The 15,979-nt window shown below is 36.2% G+C and overlaps 1 protein-coding gene across 5 annotated transcripts in view; it reads right to left on the reverse strand.

Annotated features, from left to right (window-relative positions):
- Positions 1–15,979, reverse strand: part of RCHY1 (ring finger and CHY zinc finger domain containing 1) — a 33,020-nt gene that overhangs the window by 9,034 nt on the left and 8,007 nt on the right. For 2 of the 5 annotated variants that reach the window (XM_032632439.1, XM_032632442.1), the window contains 6 exons: positions 13,639–13,717; positions 11,939–11,983; positions 11,770–11,828; positions 11,655–11,681; positions 10,563–10,683; positions 8,089–8,748 (listed from right to left, as the gene is read on the reverse strand). In XM_032632439.1, coding sequence (XP_032488330.1) covers positions 8,620–8,748; positions 10,563–10,683; positions 11,655–11,681; positions 11,770–11,828; positions 11,939–11,983; positions 13,639–13,717 — 460 coding nt within the window. In that variant the 3' untranslated portion in view covers positions 8,089–8,619. Of the gene's footprint in view, positions 1–8,088; positions 8,749–10,562; positions 10,684–11,654; positions 11,682–11,769; positions 11,829–11,938; positions 11,984–13,638; positions 13,718–15,979 lie in introns of those variants that run through there. The other 3 variants (XM_032632441.1, XM_032632443.1, XR_004349968.1) reach the window with 2 other exon arrangements.

Below are 15,979 nucleotides of genomic sequence, written 5' to 3' on the forward strand. Positions count from 1 at the left end.
AGAGGTTAAAAAAGAGTTTTGGATGCTAATCAGCAGTCATGCAGAAGGCAAACTCTGAGCTGGACTAGCAAGAGGCAGGCCTCTGACAACTACATTTTTCGGAGAATGATCATTCCTGAAGGAACCACGTGTGCAAAGGCAAAGAGCAAAAATGCAAAGAGCAAAAATCCAAAGGTGTGTTTAAGAAATATATGTAAATGAAAAATGAACAATAAAACTGAAAAGATAAAACTAGAACAATAGAGAGGGCAGACAGCAGAAGCAAGAACTACAATCCAGCAGCCTGTGGAACAAAAACCACACAGAAAGATAGACAAGATGAAAAGGCAGACGGCTATGTACCAAATGAAGGAACAAGATAAAACCCCAAAAAAACAACTAAATGAAGAGGAGATAGGCAACATTCCAGAAAAAGGATTCAGAATGATAGTGAAAAACAGAATAAAGAAAAAAGAATGAAAAGAAATGAAGACAGCCTAAGAGACCTCTGGGACAACATTAAACGCAACAACGTTCACATTATAGGGGTCCCAGAAGGAGAAGAGACAAAGAAGGACCAGAGAAAATATTTGAAGAGATTATAGACGAAAACTTCCCTAAAATGGGAAAGGAAACAGCCACCCAAGTCCACGAAGCACATCAAGTCCCATACAGGATAAACACAAGGAGAAACATGCCAAGCCACATAGTAATCAAATTGGCAAAAATTAAAGACAAAGAAAAATTATTGAAAGCAGCAAGGGAAAAACGACAAATAACATACAAGGGAACTCCAATAAGGTTAACAGCTGATTTCTCAGCAGAAACTCTACAAACCAGAAGGGAGTGGCATGATATACTTTAAGTGATGAAAAGGAAGAACCTACAACCAAGATTACTCTACCTGGCAAGGATCTCATTCAAATTCGATGGAGAAATCAAAAGATTTACAGACAAGCAAAAGCTAAGAGAATTCAGCACCACCAAACCAGCTCTACAACAACTGCTAAAGGAACTTCTCTAAGTGGGAAACACAAGAGAAGAAAAGGACCTACAAAAACAAACACAAAACAATTAAGAAAATAGTCATAGGAACATACATATCGATAATCACCTTAAATGTGAATGGACCAAGTGCTCCAAACAAAAGGCACACGCTTGCTGAATGGATACAAAAACAAGACCCATATATATACTGTCTACAAGAGAGCCACTTCAGACCTAGGGACACATACAGACTGAAAGTGAGGGGTTGGAAAAAGATATTCCATGCAAATGGAAATCACAAGAAACCTGGAGTAGCAATACTCATATCAGATAAAATAGACTTTAAAATAAAGAATGTTACAAGAGACAAGGAAGGACACTACATAATGATCAAGGGATCAATCCAAGAAGAAGATATAACAATTATAAATATAAATGCACCCAACATAGAAGCACCTCAATACATAAGGCATTTGCTAACAGCTCTAAAAGTGGAAATCGACAGTAACACAATAATAGTGGGGGACTTTAACACCTCACTTACACCAATGGACAGATCATCCAAACAGAAAGTTAATAAGGAAACATAAGCTTTAAATGACACAATAGACCAGACAGATTTAATTGATATTTATAGGACATTCCATCCAAAAAAACAGATTACACTTTCTTCTCAAGTGTGCACAGAACATTCACCAGGATAGTTCACATCTTGACTCACAAATCAAGCCTCAGTAAATTTAAGAAAATTGAAATCGTATCAAGCATCTTTTCTGACCACAATGCTATGAGATTAGAAATGAATTACACAGAAAAAAACATAAAGAACACAAACACATGGAGGCTAAACAATGTTACTAAATAACCAAGAGATCACTGAAGAAATCAAAGAGGAAATCAAAAAATACCTAGAGACAAATGACAATGCAAACACGACGATCCAAAATCTACTGAACCAGGAAGCAATAGAATACATGAACAGACCAATCACAAGTAATGAAACTGAAACTGTGACTAAAATCTTCCAACAGGGCTTCTCTGGTGGCGCGGTGGTTGAGAGTCTGCCTGCCGATGCAGGGGACACAGGTTCGTGCCCTGGTCCAGGAAGATTCCACATGCCTCGGAGCAGCTGGGCCCATGAGCCATGGCCGCTGAGCCTGCGCATCTGGAGCCTGTGCTCCGCAACGGGAGAGGCCACAACAGTGAGAGGCCCGTGAACTGCAAAAAAAAAAAAAAAAAATCTTCCAACAAACAAAAGTCCAGGACCGGATGGCTTCACAGGTGAATTCTATCAAACATTTACAAGAGAGCAAACACCCATCCTTCTCAAACTCTTCCAAAAAATTGCGGAGGAAGGAACACTCCCAAACTCATTGTATAAGGCCACCATCACCCTGATAACAAACCAGACAGAGATATTATAAAAAAAGAAAATTACAGACCAATATCACTGATGAATACAGATGCAAAAATCCTCAACAAAATACTAGCAGACAGAATCCAACAACACATTAAAAGGATCATACACCATGATCGAGTGGGATTTATCCCAGGGATACAAGAATTCTTCAATATACGCAAATCAATCAATGTTGATACACCATATTAACAAACTGAAGAATAAAAACCATATGATCATCTCCATAGATGCAGAAAAAGCTTTTGACAAAACTCAAAACCCATTTATGATAAAAACTCTCCAGAAAGTGGGCACAGAGGGAACCTACCTCAACATCATAAAGGGCATATACGGCAAACTCACAGCAAACATCATTCTCAATGGTGAAAAACTGAAAGCATTTCCTCTAAGATCAGGAACAAGACAAGGATGTCCACTCTCACCACTATTATTCAACACAGTTCTGGAAGTCCTAGCCATGGCAATCAGAGAGGAAAAAGAAATAAAAGGAATACAAATTGGAAAAGAAGATGTAAAACTGTCACTGTTGCAGATGACACGATACTATACATAGAGAATCCTAAAGATGCCCCCAGAAAACTACTAGAGCTAATCAATGAATTTCGTAAAGTTGCAGGATACAAAATTAATGCACAGAAATCTCTTGCATTCCTATACACTGATGATGAAAAATCTGAAAGAGAAATTAAGGAAACACTCCCATTTACCACTGCAACAAAAAGAATAAAATACCTAGGAATAGGGCTTCCCTGGTGGCGCAGTGGTTGAGAGTCCGCCTGCCGATGCAGGGGACGCGGGTTCGTGCCCCGGTCTGGGAGGATCCCGCGTGCCGCGGAGCGGCTGGGCCCGTGAGCCGTGGCCGCTGAGCCTGCGCGTCCGGAGCCTGTCCTCCGCAACGGGAGAGGCCACAACAGTGAGAGGCCCGCGTAACGCATAAAAAAAAAAAAAAAAAAAAAAAAAAAAAAAAAAAAAAATACCTAGGAATAAACCTACCTAGGGAGACAAAAGACCTTTATGCAGAAAAGTATAAGACACTGATGAAAGAAATTAAAGATGATATCAACAGATGGAGAGATATACCATATTCCTGGATTGGAAGAATCAACATTGTGAAAATGACTATACTACCCAAAGCAATCTACAGATTCAATGCAATCCCTATCAAACTACCCATGACGTTTTTTACGGACTAGCACAAAAACCTTAAAATTTGTATGGAGACACAAAAGACCCCGAATAGCCAAAGCAGACTTGAGGGAAAAAAACGGAGCTGGAGGAATCAGACTCCCTGACTTCAGACTATACTACAAAGCTACAGTAATCAAGACAATATGGTACTGGCACAAAAACAGAAACATAGATCAATGGAACAAGATAGAAAGCCCCAAGATAAACCCACGCACCTATGGTCAACTAATCTATGACAAAGGAGGCAAGGATATACAATGGAGAAAAGACAGTCTCTTCAATAAGGGGTGCTGGGAAAACTGGACAGCTACATGTAAAAGAATGAAATTAGAACACTCCCTAACACCATACACAAAAATAAACTCAAAATGGATTAAAGACCTAAATGTAAGACCAGACACTATAAAACTCTTAGAGGAAAACACAGGAAGAACACTCTTTGACATAAATCACAGCAAGATCTTTTTTGTTCCACCTCCTAGAGTAATGGAAATAAAAACAAAAATAAACAAATGGGACCTAATGAAACTTCAAAGCTTTTGCACAGCAAAGGAAACCATAAACAAGGCAAAAAGACAGCCCTCAGAATGGGAGAAAATATTTGCTAACGAATCAACGGACAAAGGATTAATCTCCAAAATATATAAACAGCTCATGCAGGTCAATATTAAAGAAACAAACAACCCAATTCAAAAATGGGCTGAAGACCTAAATAGACATTTCTCCAAAGAAGACATACAGATGGCCCAGAAGCACACGAAAAGCTGCTCAACATCACTAATTATTAGAGAAATGCAAATCAAAACTACAATGAGGTATACAAGAATGGCATACCATTCAGAATGGGCATCATCAGAAAATCTACAAACAACAAATGCTGGAGAGGGTGTGGAGAAAAGGGAACCCTCTTGCACTGCTGGTGGGAATGTAAATTGATACAGCCACTATGGAGAACAGTATGGAGGTCCCTTAAAACACTAAAAATGGAACTACCATATGATCCAGCAATCCCACTACTGGGCAAATACCCAGAAAAAACCATAATTCAAGAAGACACATGCACCCCAATGTTCATTGCAATACTATTTACAATGGCCAGGTCATGGAAGCAACCTAAATGCCCATCGACAGACGAATGGATAAAGAAGATGTGGTACATATATGCAATGGAATATTACTCAGCAATAAAAGCGAACGAAACTGGGTCATTTGTTGAGACGTGGTTGGATCTAGAGACTGTCAGAGTGAAGTAAGTCAGAAAGAGGAAAACAAATACCATATATTAACGCATATATGTGGAAACTAGAAAATGGTAGAGATGAACCAGTTTGCAGGGCAGAAATTGAGACACAGACATAGAGAACAAACGTATGGACACCGAGGGGGGAAAGCCACGGAGCGTGGGGATGGTGGTGTGAGGAATTGGGCGATTGGGATTGACATGTGTACACTGATGTGTATAAAATTGATCACTAATAAGAACCTGCTGTATAAAAAAATAAAATGCTAACTGAATTAATAAAGATTATCAAAAAAAAAAACTGGAACAATACTGTAAGGACGTCAATGTGTGGAATCTGGGCTTAATCAAATATACGGTAGGGAACCTGTACATTATTTTGACTAAAATTATAACAAGTAAGTTTAGGAAAAGTAATCTGGCAAGATGGACGTGAGGGAGACAGAAAGTGAAATCAGATGGAAGACAACCAAGTAGGTATGAAACTATTATGGGAATGAAAACGGATGTGTAAGGACAAATTACAAAAGCAGACCTGCCTAAAGGTGGCATGTAATACAAAGGATTAACTGGACAAGCACAAGGGGAGAAAATCGACATGAAAATGACAATAAGAAATAAGTCCACTTAGTAAGAAATAAATTCAGTGAAATAATACAAATGGCAAAAACTGTCAGAGAACTTAGAGATGATTAAAGAAATGGCACAGACTTTTGAACATCCATTTCAAGTTAATTAATTCACTTCAAATTAATGTATTCACTACTGAACACCTACAGGTGTCAAGCACGTATAAGATAGGATGTTGGCTCCTTACTACTCACATTTGTTGTGATTCATGACCAAAATTGTTTTAATTAAAAGAAAATTAAATATGTGTACAATAAGAAAATAGGTTTTAGTGGAAAAAAACCAAGAATGAGTTTAAAAATCTATGACACCATAAACATACTACTACTTCAAACATGAGATAAAGTCAATATCATACACAACTCCACAATCTGGTTAAGAAGACTCTAGAAACTACAAGAGGTAAAAAGTGAACAACTTGATATACACACTTCATTAATGATAAAAGGGGCCAACAGGCTTCCATGCATCAAGAAATTCATAAACACATTGTATTACTGGTTTTCACACTGTAGGTACACTGTACATACAAATTCTGTGGCAAGGCAATCTGACTTATTTTAGGGACAGACAATTCTGCTCTACCTTATTTCAGGGACAGACAATTCTACCATACCACCATACCAAAGATCAGACTAAGCATTTAACATTCCTAAGCTTTTTTAAAAGTCTCTATGAACAAGAAAAGAACGAAGTTATCCATTAAAAAATATTAACAGTAGTCATCTCTGAAAGATGAGGTTTTTTTAACTTTCTTTTCCTATCTCTTTCCTACAATAAAGATATTTTTGAATTAGGACAAGCCAAAACAATTTTTAAGGTTTTCCATTTTAAGTATTATGTATTGAATGCTAAGGAACTTCTCACTGTGAATGACAACTGTTGAAGGATTTTAAGCATAGAATTGACATGTCATGGACAAACCCTTGAAGAAACCCTTGGTACATAAACTTCAAGGGCATTTGAAAACTGCTTCAAGCACATGACTGATATCATAAACACAAGCACATGATATGATAAACAAGCTTTTACATTACCAATTCTGCATTATTTTGGACAGATTTGCATCCTGAATTGAAGATGTAACTAATCAGATTTAGAGATAAAAGAAGGCAACTAAAAATGGAAGGTCTATCAAATCACAAGCTCCTCCGTGACAGATGACTTAGCTATCAAGGGTAGTTTAGCAAAATGGAAGTTTGAGTTAAAGGCAGCATGGTATAGTGGGTTTGGGGTCATAGACCTGGATCTGATTCCCAGCTCCAATACTGAGTGCCTGTCACTAACTCAAGCTCATTTAACCTCTGAACTTCAGCCTTCTCATCTATGAAATGACAGCACCTACCCTACAGAATTATGGTAGTGATTAATGCTAATCACTAAACCTGGCAAACAGTAGATGCTCAAATCAGAACTTTGTTACTATTACAATACTCACTCCTACTCAAAGAGCCAATGATTCTGATTAAAAGCAACAGTATGATTTAAATCAGTTTAGCAGGATTAGATAACAGAAATAAAAAGTAATACAACTGGAAAACTAGTCTTTCCTTATCTGTATACTGACTGGTAATACCTAGCAAAATATCCCATTCCTTCCCCAAATCAAGATCAGCACAAGTGCTCTGCCCAGGCGGAGGAAACAGACAAAGGGAGAGAACACAAGAGCAGAACATGGAAGACAGGAAGACAGGATACAATAAAGAAGATCTGGGCCCAAAACTGGAAATCAATACTGCTGCCTTGACTTCCCTGCCAGCCCAGTGGTCAAGATTCTGTGCTTCCACTGCAGGGCGTGCAGGTTCGATCCCTGGTCGGGGAACTAAGATTCCCGCAGGCCACAAAGAGTTGCCAAAACAGACAAACAAATATTGCTATCTTTGTCCAGGTAGAGATTTCAACAAAGAAATAAATGTACCAGAAATGTGAGGATTTTTAGTTAAAAGCCTATCTTCCTTATTCACAGGAGATTCAACTAACTCAAAGCTGGAAACATAATTGGTCTTTAATAAATACCTGTCGACTGATATGTACACATTTTACGTCCTAACCTAAAGCTTTTTATAAACAGACTAAGTTGGATACTGGGATACTGCTGTAAAAAAGTTCAGGTCATCAAACATTTTTGTGTACCATGTTCCTGAATTAAGAGGTATATTTAATTCCATCACGAGTCCCTGAAAAAGTTACATTTCATGTCCCTTCTACTCATCCATACCTACTTTCAAGCATTTAGAGAAGAAAGAACCCACCCGATTCACAACAAAGACAACCACTGCATACATAAAGAAAAACAAGGAAAAAGCTAGTCAAGTGTGAAGAACACTAAAATGTAACACCATGAAGGCAGGGACTTTGGTCTGTATTGTTCACTGTTATCTCTATAGCATCTAGAACCATAGCCAGCACATAACAGTTGCTCACTAAATAACTGCTGACTGAATGAATAAATTATTCTTTGAAAAAATAATTCCGGACAACCAAAACGATTATTTTCAATGTTGATGGCTTTCTTAAGGCTTAGAAGAGTTCTATTATTTTACCTTTTTCCCAATTACTCTTATAGAAGAATACTTCAAAATAAAGAAAAGAGGATTGCTCTGAGCCAAAAATAGATAGCCTTGGAAAAAAACTTTCTATAAAATACTGTTTCAATATAGTTTTATTAGCAGTTATTACATCATAATTCACATTTACAGGATCCAAAGGACCGTCTTAGAAAATTCTAAAGTATATGTAATTAGATTTTAACAGTAAGATAGAACACATTCTCATAGCACACCCCTTAAAAAGTCAAGAATAATACTGAGAATTAAGTACAGTTCTATCAAGAACTAGAAATGAATTCTGTGTGCATAGTGTCACTTAAAACAAAGTTCCGTGTAAGTATAATACATCTATGGATGTGAATTTCAGTGGCAAACATTAACTTCCAAACAACTGACAACAAAGGAATTTCCAATCAAAACACAAGCATGGTGGCTGTCATTCAACGTAGAGCTGTGATAATTCTACAAAGAGACCCTGAATTCTTAAGTCCTGTAATATGATTTTACCCTGTGACACTAAAACAAAACACATCAACTCTAATGCACAGATTCTGACGCACCATGATAAAAAGATAGCCTTTTTCTATATCAGAAAATGCTCAGTTGTCCAGTGCAGTATAGGCTGGTCATTGCTGATCTACTGAAATTCTACATCCTCCAGACTGAGCAGTATTGTAGGACTCACAAAAATTACATTTCATGCCTAATATATGGAACTGGACTGTAGATTTTCCATTGCAATCATGGCAGAGAATCTGAAAAGAGATGAATTAAAATTAAGTATACTGAACCTTATAGATAGAAAGTGGCACTGTCTGCTCAAAACAATTCCTCGAAAATCATACTAAAGATATGAAAACATACATATGTTAAGTCTAAACGTTTCCGTAAATAGAAATACCTTTTATTTGTTCACTAAAATCTCTAATAAGAGATTAGCTGTGAATTTAGAAAATGAAAATGTGGATTTGAGCTAAGAAGTCTTATTTTAAAATAGTTCCCAAATAGTATAAATAGTAGTAGCACAAAAATTAACATAGGCATCATAATCAGATCAACACCTATACTAATTCAAAAACAACACACAATTTCATTATTTTTCATTGACACTTAGAATATTATCTTAGTTAACAAAACAAATTTTTACATACTTATAATATTTTTGCTTATTCTTTAATATGCTAAGTTCCTAGCCTTCCATGCCTCAAAAATGAATTAAAGTCCAAAAGAATACTTTCTAAAGTTGAACAAAGAAAAGCTTTTGGCTCGTCCCTAAAATGACAATAAGATGCCACTTAGGAATTAATCTCTTCTAGTACTGAGATCCTGAAAAATAAAAAAGGTGTTAACCTGAAAAAAGATCAATAAATTACTATGTGAGAAAAGCATTAGCTTTAGAAGAGCCACACCATAATAAGTAGAAAACATCCAAATTTTCTCTAAATTATAATTTGGAAAGTAATTCTTTTAAGAATATGATCTAAATGTAGAAAGTAGATTACTCGTTGCCTAGAGCTAGAGGATTAAGGAATGACTGCTAATGGCTACGGGGTTTCCTTTTGGGGTGATGAAAATATTCTAAATTTGATGGTGGTTATGTTTGCACAACTCCAAGAATACACTAAAAAGCACTGAACTGGATATTTTAAATGGATGAGTTGTATGATATGTGAATTATATCTCAATAAGGCTGTTACTTTAAAAAATTATCTAAATAGGACATAGCACATTATTATAGCCTCTAATAAAACATGACACAACTATCAGTATTACAAAAGTGATCTTTCATTGATCTTACTAACAATTCAATTATCCACATGAATTATGAAATGCTCCAGTGTGAATAAAACAGAAAATAATTTTTATCTGTCTTTGTTAAGTGGTTTTTATCTTTTTGTGTATAAGTATTTGAAATGAAGATGTTTTGAAAATTCATATGTCAAAAAATTATTAAAGCACCAGAAAGCTATGTACTTTCCAATTCTAACCTGTAACTGAATGTACTATACTGAGACTAGATAGCAGCACATCTCAATTAATGGAGAAAAGATGATCATTCTCCACAAGGCAAAAGGCACAGAAATACCTCTTATATTTTAGAATACAGGCTAAGACCAAATAAAGTCTTAGACTAAAAAGGGTAATAAACATTAAAAACCAAGAAGTAATCTTAAAAAAAAAATCAGTAAACATGTTTGCCTGAAATAAAATTTAAAATAATTAAAATTAAAACATAATTAAAATAAAACATCAAACCAGTAATCCACCTCTACTCAGTTACATTACCAACTGACTCTGTTAAGTAATATGTAAATTATTCAGAATAAAGTTTTTGCCTGCCATCTAGTGTTGGAAAGAATTTCACAAAGATATTCTTGGATTTTTTTTCCTGGCCTTTTGAGTTCAGAGTAACTAAAATTTAAAGATTATTCTGTTCTTCCCATTAATCATCACATTGGCATGTATGCCCAAATAGTATTTTTTAGACAGATCTGAGCAAAAGGGCAAAAATAAACATGAACATCAACAAGGAACCTGAAAAGTTTTTTTAAGCATTGATTCTACTCACATCCACAGTCATGTTCTGATATTCTGATGGCATAGGAGTCTGTGCTACCTCATCATCCAGGTGTCTCCAGTAACTACTCATATCTAAAGCAGAGCGCATACATAATGGACACCTGTAGCCTCTAGGAGAGATAAAAGAGTTATTTCCCAAACATTAAATGGGGAGTATATCAACTCAGGTGTACAAGAAGATGCATGCTAACTGGTACATAAACCATCTAAGATAGATATTATTTTATATTTCAAGATCATCTTACAAATCTGGAAACTTTCATAATGTTAAAGTTTTCAATTAAATCCTGTGCCATAGGGTGTTTTTTAAACCTAATTCTTTTTCCTCAGTTCTCTAAAATGAAGAGGAATTACTCAATATTCTCTGTAGAATATACTCAATATATTTTAAAAACCAATTAAACTGCTTTTTAGCTAAACAGCCTCAATTTCTTAACCTATTCAAGCAAAGGAGAGATTGTATTCCTTAAAAGTTATTCAGATCGTATTATTTCCTTTCTAAAAATTCTGAAAAAGTTCCCTTCTATCTGGCTCTTAAAGTTTCTACTCATTAATTTGCAAGACCAAAATACATTTACACAGTCTCCTCTTTCCTAACTATTTGCATCTCACTTTAGCATCCTTTCCCCACAACAAAATCAGCATTAGATAAATCTAGTTAGCAGCTTTTTTTGGCAGGTCATTATACTGGGCCGATAAAACAACTAAGAATTTTGAGCAACATGCCTCAGTATTTTTATTTTTTACAACGCTATGACTGCCTCTGGTAGAGAACTGAGCTCCCCAACAAGTACAGCCAGAAAATGAGAGTTATCTGTCTCAAGTTGCGGGATGAGATAAGGCATAACAGAAACAAAAGGACAAAGGTATAGTCCTATGCCCCCACCATGCTTTTTGCTCAATTTAACACTACACATCTACCCAACCCATCTCGAGAGAAATATCTACCATGTCCAATATGGTGCAAGTAACTGCAAGGTTTGCCCATTTCCCCCTCCCCTCAAAAAAACAAAAAAAAAGGAAAGAAAAGAAAACAGAGGTCTTACAATTACAGTTTTTTTAAATCCCATGAAACACTCACTCTTTCAACATTTCTTCATAACACGTTCTGAAAAATATAACATTATTTTAATAAAGCAAAAAGTACCTCCACTATTTCCAAACATTTTTTAGGAAAAAAACCAAAGTTACTTTACCTGTGTAAAAGATGTCCACATGGCAAGACACGAGCAACAATACGGGATGTGTGAATGTCCTGTAAAAGGAAATAAATGTTAGTGCTTAACTACATGAAGACAATATAAATACCCAGTATTTTAAATTCAAGAGGGGATATTTCCAAAACAAAAAGTATTTTAAGCTTACCTCCAAACATATTGGACAATTCTGCCGGGAAACATTTTCAATACACTGTTCAAAAGCAAAACTAAAATTACCAAAGCTTAACTAGATGGAAATGATATAACCATAGTATTAATAATAAAAACAAAGGAAACCATACCAACTTATTAAAGATAATAATGAACATTAATACACGTTTCTTATATGTCAGACAAAAATTGAACAGTTAACTCTCAGAACTATGAATATGTCTTAATTATTCAAATTATCTTCATTTTATAAATAATAACATTTCATATTACAGAGATTGTACTACATGCCATATGCCAAGTTCATTACCTGTATTACCTCAATTAATTCCCACAACACTAAATCAAACAGGTACAATTATTACCCCATTTTACAGATGATGTATTTGAGGCCTAGAGAAGCTAAAGAACTCCCAAAATTATATGGTAGCAAGAGGTGGAAATATATTTGAGCTCCAACACGGTGCCCACAGGGCCAGAGTTCTTAACTGGACAAGACAGTGTCTGATTAGGTGTGAGGAGGTAAGAGAAATAGCACCAAGCCATGGATGATGCCCAGGTTTTTTAACTAAGCACCTGATAGATGATACGCCATTTACTAATATAAACAATAAAAAATAACTGAGAAACAAAATAAAAATACCACAAGAGAAAATGAGTATACAGTTTTCTAAAGACAACACAGCAAGCATATCTTGCTATCACCCTAAACTCAAGTCGGTAAAACCAAACCCAATCTTTTATCTCCTACAAATTCACAGTCTATTAATCAACTACTTTAAGCCAGCACTAAAAACCTTGGATGTCATCTTTATTCAGCCCCATTGTTTCTTCCTTATACTCGTCACAATATCCCCTATGTTCATTATTCATCTCACCACCTCAGTATTTTAGGCCAGTTATTATCTAGTATCTATTTTTAAAACACCCTCGTTAGTCTCTCCATTCTCTAAATTCTTGGATAGAATCTGTACTATAAACGATAGTTTATTAGATTTTCTCCTAAGTAATGAAAAATAATTTTTAACAGGCCTAGGATCATGACACAAAATTTCTACATCCAAATGAAAAATATGTGTCTAATTATGAAAGGAATACTGAATTTTCTTGGAATGCTGTGTTAACAAAAGGTTACACTGCTCTGTATTTCTCCTGTACCACATTTTTTTTTTTTTTTTTTTTTGCGGTACGCGGGCCTCTCACCACTGTGGCCTCTCCCATTGCGGAGCACAGGCTCCGGACGTGCAGGCTCAGCGCCCATGGCTCACAGGCCCAGCCGCTCTGCGGCATGTGGGATCTTCCCGGACCGGGACACGAACCCACGTCCCCTGCATCAGCAGGCGGACTCTCAACCACTGCACCACCAGGGAAGCCCTCCTGTACCACGCTTTTTAAAAGCTATTCTTAATACCAGTATCGATAAGAATCCATAAGTCAATTTAGAAGTTGTCTACATTTTACTAATAACTGATGGAGGAAGTATTCTTACACACCATAGAGAAGAAATGGAATTGTAGATCAGATATTCTAAGGTGTATACTTTAGAATATCTACTTAATACTGCTGAAAAATAAAAAGCGACATGATTGTACTCGGTAATACCTGAAAATGAGCATGCTTTTAAACAAATTAGGATTTGAGCTGTTTTCAAAAACACTGTAATACTCTTTAAATCATGCAAACTGAATTATATACCTTGTGCTTTCCTTGGAGATTTACTGTGAGGCATAAGTTACATTTCAGACAGTGGAAAAAATCTTCCTTTGGACCAATCCTAAAAACAGCATGAAAAACAAACACATCTTTTACTACAGTGATAATCTGTTCATCATATATAAGTTTAGTTTCACTGTAAAGAAAGTTCAAACCACACTGAAGAAACGAGGTAAACCCCTACCTCCCCAACAGCATTCCCCAAATGTAAAAGCAGTATAAGCAGAATGGTACCTACTCTTCCATGTCTTTTTCTCCTATAAAATTGCCCATATATATATACAGACACACACACTTTGGGTTTTGTTTTTTTACATAGATGGATTCTTTCTATATATCCTGTTCTGCAACTTTCTGAAGAAAACAATTATTTCCTGAAGAGTATTCTATGTATGAATACATAGAACCACTTTATTCCTCTCTACAGTTTCATAATATTACATGGTATGGATATATAATTTTTAAATATTCTTTTATTGATATAATTTACCATCTTTAGTTAATACAATGATACAATAAATATCTGTATACAGACATCACTCAACCTACATGTTGATGACTTTTTATAAGATTCCTAAAAGTGAAACTATGGGGTCAGAGGGCATCGCATCATCAGTTCTGATGCTGCCAAACTGACCTCCAAAGACAGTACAGTTTATACTCCCACCAACAATGTGTGACAGCACCCATGTTCCCCACACCCTAGCCAACACTGGTTACCTATATGACAGACAAATTTGAAAAGTCTTTTTAATTTGCATTTCTCAAATGATGAGACAGGGAGCGTATTTTAATGTTTATGAACCATTTGGATTTCTCCCGTGGATTGCCTGTTCATGTGCTTGGTTCATTTTTCTACTAGGGTATTTGTCTTTCATCAATTTTAAAGAGGTCTTTTTGGGACTCCCATGGTGGTCCAGTGGTTAAGGCTCCATGCTCCCAGTGCAGGGGGCCCAGGTTCAATCCCTGGTCAGGGAACTAGACCCCACATGCCACAACAAAGATCCCACACACAGCAACAAAGATCCTGTGTGCCGCAACTAGGGCCCAGCACAGCAAATACATAAATATTTTTTAAAAAGCTCTTTTTTTTTAACTGAAGTATATACTTGATTTACAATATTATATTAGTTTCAAATATACAGCATAGTGATTCAATATTTTCATAGAAAAAAAAAAATATTTTCATAGAAGACTTCCCTGGTGGCACAGTGGTTGAGGATCTGCCGGCCAATGCAGGGGACACGGGTTCGATCCCTGGTCCGGGAAGATCCCACATACCGTGGAGCAACTAAGCCTGTGCGCCACAACTACTGAGCCTGAGCTCTAGAGCTTGCGAGCCACAACTACTGAGCTCGCATGCTGCAAGTACTGAAGCCTGCTCACCTAGAGCCCGTGCTCCGCAACAAGAGAAGCCACAATGAGAAGCCCACGCACCGCAGAGAAGAGTAGCCCCCACTCACCGCAACTAGAGAAAGCCCGTGTATAGCAATGAAGACCCAAAGCAGCCAAAAATAAATAAAAATTTTTCATAGATTATACTCCATTTAAAGTTATTACAAAATAATGGCTATTATTTCCCTGTGCTATACAATATATCCTTGTTCCTTATCTATTTTATACATAGTAGTTTGCATCTCTTAATCCCTTACCCCTGTATCTTGCCCCTCCCCCCTTCTCTCTTCCCACTGGTATCCACTAGTTTGTTTTCTGTGAGTCTGTTTCTGTTTTGTTATATACATTCATTGCTTTATTTTTTAGATTCTACATATAAGTGATAACATACAGCATTTGTCTTTGTCCGGCTTTTCACTAAGCATAATACTCTAGGTCCACCCATGGCATTGCAAATGGCAGAATTTCATTCTTTTTCTGTGGCTGAGTAGTATTCCTCTGTGTGTGTGTGTGTGTGTGTGTGTGTGTGTGTGTGTGTGAGAGAGAGAGAGAGAGAGAGAGAGAGAGAGAGAGAGAGAGAGAGAGAGAGAGATACTGTTATGAACAGTACCACTTGGGGTGCATGTACCTTTTTAAATTAGTGTTTTCATTTTTATCGAATATGTACCCAAGAGTGGAATAGCATATAGTATCATATGGTAGTTCTACTTTTACTTTTTTTGAGGAACCTTATTTAAAGGAGCTCTTCACATATCTTGGGTATTAATCTTTTTCACTTGCATATGTTACAATTATTTTTCTGGTATGTCATCTTTTTTTTACATCTTTTATTATACAGTCATTTTAATTCTTACGACGTATTTCCCTTTATGCTTTATGCTTCTGCCTCTGCTTGAAAAGACTTTTGAAACCTATAGGTCATGAACAT

The sequence above is a fragment of the Phocoena sinus genome, chromosome 5 (assembly GCF_008692025.1).
Source record: "Phocoena sinus isolate mPhoSin1 chromosome 5, mPhoSin1.pri, whole genome shotgun sequence".
Taxonomy (NCBI): Eukaryota; Metazoa; Chordata; class Mammalia; order Artiodactyla; family Phocoenidae; genus Phocoena; species Phocoena sinus.